Here is an 8,711-nt window from a genome sequence, read left to right as displayed (position 1 = left end):
GGGGGGTGGGGTGGGTTGTTTTGTTTTTTAAACCAGCTGTTAAATCTAAACTGCATTTGGTTTATTGCTGGTTGGTCCCAGAAAGTTCACCATTATTATCAAGGGTGAGGGATTGCTAATTACTTAACAGAATCAAAAGTAGCCTTGCCGGTCAAGGGAATAGTTAAGATATTTCTTGATGATGTTATGTCTTAGATTATTAAAAGTATATTGATTTTGATGTTAGAAGTATAATGCTGAAAAAAATTTTAGTAGATTCATTAGACTTTTTGACCTGAGGGCAGAATATGGATTTAATATTTCATTCCACATTCTATCGTGTCTCTCTGTAGAAACACTAAATAAGGAATGTGAAGGGAAGAAGAAATCAGAAATTGACATAAGTTGTATACTTAGAGTATGCAGAACTGAGAAAACCGATATAAACAAAACATGGTTTTCTTGAATTTCACTCACAGAATTTCAGCTCTCCCTCTGATAACTCACTCCGCTTACTTATAGCACACACACTATTCCATTTGTCCAAAGTGAAACTCAACAGTTGAGCACTGCAGCATCCCTCTTGTTTCTGTTAATACCACCTGGATGAATTCATCCATATATACCCATCTGTATGATATTTAAAATTGTCCTTCTTCAGCATTCTTAACCATCTAGGCACCAACAATGTTCTGTTCAGTCCATCAAAGTGAGCTTAGACATCATATCCACCAGTAAGCTTTATTTTCCTACCCTATCCCTATCTGATTCAAGGTAGATCCCTCTATTTTCTGGGATTTTAGCACCTCACATCCAACTAAAGGATATATAATAGAGCATTAAAACTTCATGGGAGTCACAAAGAGTTGGACTTGACTTAGAAACTGAACAAAAATTAAAACTTTGGGTCTAATATTTGTATACACAACACTTAAGCCCAGTGGTTGACACAACATAGTTACAATAGGTATCTATTGTGAAGAAGTCCTTGGATGCATAAATGTGTAAGTAGACAGATGTAGGATAAAGAGTAAATGATAATTAGTGTTTCAAGAATGTGGTTGCATCTTCATGTGTGATTTGAGTCTTGCAGTCACGTTTGTGTCAAATTCTGTTTCTACTGAAACTGAGCACCTCTTGCAGTATTAACCCCATGTTAATGAAATAGCATAAAACTTAAGGACATGGGGTTTCAGAAATCTCCAGATGATCCTGTAAACTTTAAAGATTCATTATAAGCACTTTTCACAACAATCTTCAGCTTTGACATGAGGAATTAGCACAAATATTGATTAATGGGAGAATCATAATTCAGGAAAGTCTTCCCCCTAGTATTTCTCTCTATTCAAAACACAAAATAAGAAAATGCAGGGAAAAAGATATCTATTAGGTGTTAAATGAGGTGAAGAAGAATAGAATGGTAAGAGAGGCAGAAAAAGAGCCAGAAAAACCCTATAAAAATGGCTGTAAAACAGTTTTCCCACCCCTCTTTGCTTTTCATGGACTGTAATAGAACAAGATGTGAGCAAACATCTGTTGCCTTTTTAAAATAGTACTTTGATATTTTAAAAAGAATAGTGACAGAATTAGAAGCCTAATTTCTGTGGTTAGGGACAACAGACACCTATGGGATGGAGTGGGGAGACTTAGTCTAGCACAGTTTGATGAAATTTAGGACTGTGGATTCGTCTGCTGTCACAACTCTGAGAAACAGCATGAAGCAATGGATAGAGCATGGACTCTGAAATTAGGCTTTCTGGGATTGAATCTTGGCTTTACCACTTACTATCGTCATGATACAGGACAAGCTGTATGGCCCTTCCAAGTCCCAGTGGAACACAATAGTATTTCCTCTATCATAATGAGATTGGGTGAGAGAAGGAAAACTTGAGAAGCTAGTCCAGATAATGACTCAGGGTCACAAATGCTAAACATAAGCTATTATTTTTTTTAATTAAGTAGCCACTTGTCTTAGACTTGATAGAGGAATTTTAGGACTTCCCCGATGGCTCAAGTGGTAAAGAATCTGCCTACAATGCAAGAAACACAGGAGATGTAGGTTTGATCCCTGGGTCAAGAAGATCCCTTAGAGGAGGAAATGGCAACCCACTCCAATATTCTTGCCTGGAGAATCCCATGGACAGAGGAGCCTGGTGGGCTATACAGTCCATGGGGTTGCAAAGAATCCAACATGAGAGAGTACACGTGGGCATGTGCATACTCAAAGAAATAAAAAGGCCTTTGAGCAGGAAAATATACAAGTATCTTTCTGTAGGTGAGTCTAGTCAGTGTATATGTAGGCCAGCTTGAGGAATGACTGGGGTACCTTTGAGAGTTATTAAGCTAGGAAGACCGGCCCAGTTAAAGGCTTAGAACACTCATCAGAGTAGCTGAGCCCCACCTGAGTGTACAGCCAGTCATTACTGCCATAGCTTGAATGTGCTTCAGAGAAACTGAGCAAGTACAAGACAAATTTGCATGGCTCAGACCCTAGGCATTGCTGCCCTTATGGTGAATCCAACCAGGAGAACAGGCGAATGGCCAGGAAGGATTACTGGGCAGTAGCACACCCGAAGTCTTCCCCAGGGACTCAGAGGTAAAGAGAGATGTGGGTTCCATGCAAGAGATGTGGGTTCCATCCCTGGGTCAGGAAGAGCCCCTGGAGGAGGGCATAGCAATGTGCTCCAGTATTCTTGCATAAAGAATACCATGCACAGAGGAGCCTGGCGGACTACAGTCTATAGGGTCTTGAAGAGACAGATAGGACTGAAGTGACTTAGCATGCATGCATGCTGCACATCCAACACCCAGAGATAGAGTTAGAAAGAATCCAGGCTCTGAGAAAAAGACCCAAAATTACAGATCAGGAGATAGAAGCTCTCACTAGACTCAGTCATGATGTTTATAGGATTCCCTGTTCATGTGTGATCAGTCATGTCTGACTCTTTTATGACCCTGTGGACTGTTGCTCACCAGACTCCTCTGTCCATGGAACTTCCCAGGCAAGAATACTAGAGTGAGTTGCCATTTCCTGCTCCAGGAGATCTTCCAGACCCAGGAATTGAAACCACATCTCTTGCATCTCCTGCACTGGCAGGTAGATTCTTTACCACTGAGCCACCTGGAAAGCCCATAGGATGCCCAGAGTTAATAATTGAGATTTGTTCATTTTGAATGATAGGTTGTGACTGAAAAACAAGACCCCAGAGACTGAATGAGGCTTAAGAGAAGTAACACAGTATAGTGATTCAGCTGTTCGGCTTTGGTGAGAAAAGGATAGTATGGGTCCTAATTCCTACTTTGCTGATTCATGGCATCTGGTCCTATCACTTCATGGCAAATAGATGGGGAAACAGTGGAAACAGTGTCTGACTTTATTTTTGGTAGCTCCAAAATCACTGCAGATGGTGATTGCAGCCATGAAATTAAAAGATGCTGGCTCCTTGGAAGGAAAGTTATGACCAACCTAGACAGCATATTAAAAAGCAGAGACATTACTTTGTCAACAAAGGTCTATTTAGTCAAGGCTATGGTTTTTCCAGTAGTCATGTATGGATGTGAGAGTTGAACTATAAAGAAAGCTGAGCACCTAAGAGTTGATGCTTTTGAACTGTGGTGTTGGAGGACTCTTGAGAGTCCCTTGGACTGCAAGGAGATCCAACCAGTCCATCCTAAAGATCAGTCCTGGGTGTTTATTGGAAGGACTGATGTTGAAGCTGAAACTCCAATACTCTGGCCTCCTGATGTGAAGAGCTGACTAATTTGAAAAGACCCTGATGCTGGGAAAGATTGAGGGCAGGAGGAGAAGGGGATGACAGAGGATGAGATGGTTGGATGGCATCACTGACTCAATGGACATGAGTTTGTGTGGACTCCGGGAGTTGGTGATGGACGGGGAGGCCTGGCATGCTGCAGTTCATGGGGTCGCAAAGAGTGGGACGTTGACTGAGCGACTGAACTGAACTGAACAGGAACAAGTTACCTTACCTCACCTCCCTAAGTTTTCCTTTCTTCATCTGTAAAAGGTGTTGTAGAGTTTCTATTTCAAGGATTTTTGACTCTGCTTCTGCTGCTGCTAAGTTGCTTCAGTCGTGTATGACTCTGTGCGACCCCATAGACGGCAGCCCACTAGGCTCCTCTGTCCATGGGATTTTCCAGGCAAGAGTACTGGAGTGCATTGCCATTGCCTTCTCCTTGGACTCTTGAGTCATGCAAATTAACTAAAAGGACTAAAGCAATGCCAAGCGCCTTGTAAACATTCAGTCAATGTTGGTTGTTATTATAAGAACTTCGTTTACACATATTCATTAACATGTTTTGTTTGAAAATGCCCTAGTTATAGTATACATCATGAAATAGAATGCAGTTATGTGAAATAAGTTTTCATAAACCTTCTATGTAAATATCATCTTGAAATGTAGCTTTATGGTTTTTAAGGTATTTTCTTTAGAAAGTGAATTTTTAACAAAATGTTCCACTTGAAAACCAGGTCTCGATGCTGTTTTGGACAAGTATAAAAGAAACCCATTTTTAAATAAAACAAATTATGATGGTGCTGAAAATGATCTAAATCATTATGGTGGGTAAAGGGCAAATGGTAAAATTTACCCTTAGGGAATCCAATTTTTAAGAAAAAGTCAAAATTTTGCATTGATTTTGGATTGGCCTTACTACCTCAGTATTTGCTCAGGCTTAGCTGGGCCTCACCTCCTCATTTTGCCTTGCCATAAATTTAGTACCTGCCCCACCAGGTGGTTTGAACAAAATCATTGGCTCAATCATTCAGAATCATCTCACTCTCAACCAATGTGTTAGGTTTATTCACAGGATTCGTGCGTCAGGCTGGGAGAACAAAGGGGTTCTGAAGAAGAAAGAGGCTATCATATTTTTGCAGCAGAATTAGACACCATCTATCTGAAAATGGAATCTGTGGTAAAAATCTCCAGATTACTTGTAATTCTTCTCTTTGGACTTACTCAGTTCTCCCAAGATTTGCTTTCCAGGGGACAATTTAAAATACAATAGACATACTTGGTCCTATTCTACTTCTACTAATTCTGTTGCTCCAAAGCAAATCAACACAACTGTCCCTGATATATTAATATCATTCTACCCTCTCTTCACTCATAGCCCACAATAGAAGCAACTAACTTTGTGAATGAATATTGCTCATTTTTGAAACCTGACAGACTTTTACGGGGAACTGTCAATTGGCTAAGGGGTATTGTATCTAGCTCTAAAGAAACCATGATTGATTTCCTAATTGTCCCAGCATTTTGCTATCTTATCTCTTTTCTTCATTATTTATATTCCTACCTGAAAGTATCATTGGAAAGATGAAAAAGTGAAATTCAATTGGTTAATGAGCTGTGATGTTACCAAACTTGTGGATGGTGAACGTCTTGAAATCATTGGATGAAACAAGCCTTGAGATAGTCTTTGGGTTTCATTAATCCAGAGGTTCTCAACCTTTGGCATGAATCAGAATCTCCTGGATTACCAGTTTTTGATTCAGAAATTTTGGAATTGGCCTGAGAGATTGCATTTTGAAAAGGTTCCCAGGTGATGCTGATACTGCTGGTTCAGAGACCATACTTAGAACATCACTGCACTAATCTGTGCTTGGCTTCCCTTCTATTAATGTGAATAATCTAGAATTTTCTTTTCCTTAACTGACTTTAGAAATTTATGCTGTATAAAGTAAACATTATTGGTTAAATGGTTATTTTGGTATATGGACATCATATACAGTGTAATAGAATTGGTAGTGTAAGTAATTACTCTATCCATTTGGTTGATTTAATTTGCAAAGCAGTCAATTATATATTCCTTGAGTCATGGCTCTAATCCACAAATCTCTGCTTCTCTATATTATTGTGGAGTCAGTTTAATTAATACTGACGTTTAATTTATGTGTGTATGTATGAGTGTGTGTGTATGGTGAAGCCTTAATTTTATGGCATTGTAAGAAATTCTTACTTAAAAAGCTCCTTCTGTTGTTTTCTCCAGTGATCTGATTTTATAAGCTTTTTGTCGTAGAAGAATTGAGTTTATTTCTCATAGAGTTTTTTAAGCTCATAATATGTTTATTTAGCTTTAATTCAGGATGTAAAACAGATAACAGCCAGGGCAACATAATAGAGCCCTTGGATATAACATTTGATGTCCCCAGTCACTACTTGAGACTTGCTTGGTTCACAGAAAATGACAAGTTAAGTGAATGTAGGTCATATCACCTGGGGAGTCACAGTGTTTGGGGTCACTGGGCATAAACACTGTTAATTCCTCACACCCAGAAGGTCGTATGCCTCATTCCCATTCTCTAATGTGGCTACAGTCATTGATTACAAGTTATACAGTGAACAGCCTCAGCAACTAGAAGCACATTCCTTAGCAACAGCCTTGAATTCCTCATTTAGCTACAATGGGATACCTTTCCTTAATTGATACTATAAGTTTGATGAACAGATTACATTCAGGCATCCCTGAAGCTAGAGTAATATTTGTAGTGCAGCTGTTAATTCTTTCCTGTCACTAGGTGACACATACAGTCCTGACTGAATGGGAGTCTGGGAAATGCAGTTTTGAACTTTTTCAGCTTTTGTGGTCCAGGAGTTTGAAACAGATATTGAATGGTCTAGTATGAAGTATGTAACATGCTGCCTAACTGGTGAAAAGCAAAAAAGAGGTAACTGGAAAAATCCCTGGCCTTAGAGTCTGGATATGAATTTCCACACCTATGCTGCTCTAAGCTGTGACTTGTCTTAACAATTTTAAAGTCATCCTACCCAATAGGGTGGCAGTATGGCACAGTAGTACAGTCTTGAAGGACCTTATCACTTATGCTGTGTAAACTTGTGAAAATTACTAGATCTCTGCGTGCACTAGATCTCTCACCATATGATGGCAATGACAGTAATACCTACGTCATAGCACTGTTGTGAGAGTTGAGTGGGGAAAAGTTCTTAAAATAGCATTTGGCACTTCTTAAAAAAACAATATTTCATTTAGCACATGAATAGGGGGGTCTTACTGAATGCTGTCTGACCTAAACACACCTAACACAATTGTTGATATTTTTATATGAAGTACATGTAAGACCTGGGAAAAATCAGACAGATACTGTAGAATATCAGACATCTAATTAAAAAGTCAGTGTATCCATGGATATATTCTTCTGCCTAACTGCCTGCATCCCTATCAATCCAGAGGTCAGGGTGGAGAAATTAATAGACACTTTCACTGGGAGGACCATAAAACTGAGATGGAAAACCCTTATAACTTTTTATTCTTCAGTGCCTGCCAAATGCTTTTCAAACATTTAAGTAATTGTCATCATTACCAGTCAGCCTAATGTAATAACATTAAATGTTCCACTTTGGAAAATTTCTGTTATGTTGGAATTCTTAGGTGATTAAAAAAAAAGTTTTGTCTTTAGAGGTATTGAGATTTTAAGAAAACTGTGTATCATCAAATATCCTCTTTTTTTCTCCTTCTTATGTTGGGATTAGGAATAGAAGACGGGTGACTTTTTTAACCTATTCACCTTATCATGTAATAATCTGCTCCTTTATGGAAATACTGTATACCTGCACAGACACAACTTTGTTTTAACTGTGAAACTGCACCTCCATCTTCTGAATGCTGGGCCTTTACTAACCCATTTTTATCTTATTCTTCTACTCTAGCTGGACAGTGCCACGTCACTCATCCAGGCAGCTAAAAACCTGATGAATGCTGTTGTCCTCACAGTGAAAGCATCGTATGTGGCCTCAACAAAATACCAGAAGGTCTATGGGACAGCAGCTGTCAACTCACCTGTAGTGTCCTGGAAGATGAAGGCGCCAGAGAAGAAGCCCCTTGTGAAGAGAGAAAAGCCTGAAGAATTCCAGACACGAGTGAGACGAGGTTCTCAGAAGAAACACATTTCGCCTGTACAGGCTTTAAGTGAATTCAAAGCAATGGATTCCTTCTAGGACGATAGGCTTTAACAAGAAAGCTTTTTTTTTTTTCTTTCTTTTTTTTTTTTTTCCTTTTTAATTCCATTTTTGTATGCATACCTGCTGACTCATATGCCTCTGGCATGGGGAAAATAAGGAACAGTGTCTGTTTGCATGTAAGATGAGATGTGATCAATACCACTGATCCGTCTCTAGCCTGGGGAGGGGACAGGAAATTCCTGTCCCGAGGTGGCACAGAGCTGTCCTTTGCAACATTCTCATAAAATTGGGCAGAGTTCACATTGCAGTGTTTACGGGAGTGGGAGGGATGGGGAAAATAAAATTATCTCTACAAAAGCAAACTCTAATGCATGCAAGAATCATTAGGTTGGCAGGTATATTAATAAGTGACAAACTGGAAGTGTAATGGTAGAACATAAAGCTTGTATTGCTTCTGTTTAAGTGCAAAAATGTACTAGCCAATACGCTTAAGTGTGTGGCCCACAAATTGAACAATTTAACTTTGACATCATGTCCATAATATTATGTGGAGTTTTTACTAAGGAGAAACTAATTCATCCAGCCTAAAATGTTTCTTTGAATCTGTATTCTGTTCTTTCTCTTCTAGTCGTGCCATTACTAGTGCTCTTGTTATCAATTTCCCCCTTTACTGAAAACAATAAACCTTTGTTTAAAAGAATTATAATCCTTCTGGGGGCACTGGAAGCACAATGTGGTGATCATCTTGCTCTTACTTTTAAAAAAAAAACAAAAAAACTGAACTATGACTTT

The 8,711-nt window shown here is 39.0% G+C and overlaps 1 protein-coding gene across 3 annotated transcripts in view; it reads left to right on the top strand.

Annotated features, from left to right (window-relative positions):
• CTNNA2 (catenin (cadherin-associated protein), alpha 2) overlaps nt 1–7,955 on the top strand; it is a 1,195,405-nt gene extending 1,187,450 nt beyond the window's left edge. For all 3 annotated transcript variants that reach the window (XM_010863262.1, XM_010863261.1, XM_010863260.1), the window contains one exon: nt 7,668–7,955. In XM_010863262.1, the coding sequence (XP_010861564.1) occupies nt 7,668–7,955 (288 nt within the window). The remainder of the gene's footprint in view (nt 1–7,667) is intronic.
• The last annotated feature ends 756 nt before the right edge of the window (nt 7,956–8,711 follow it).

The sequence above is a fragment of the Bison bison genome, unplaced genomic scaffold (assembly GCF_000754665.1).
Source record: "Bison bison bison isolate TAMUID 2011002044 unplaced genomic scaffold, Bison_UMD1.0 scf7180017864489, whole genome shotgun sequence".
In the NCBI taxonomy this organism is placed as follows: domain Eukaryota; kingdom Metazoa; phylum Chordata; class Mammalia; order Artiodactyla; family Bovidae; genus Bison; species Bison bison.
This window is presented reverse-complemented; position numbering and strand designations above follow the sequence as displayed.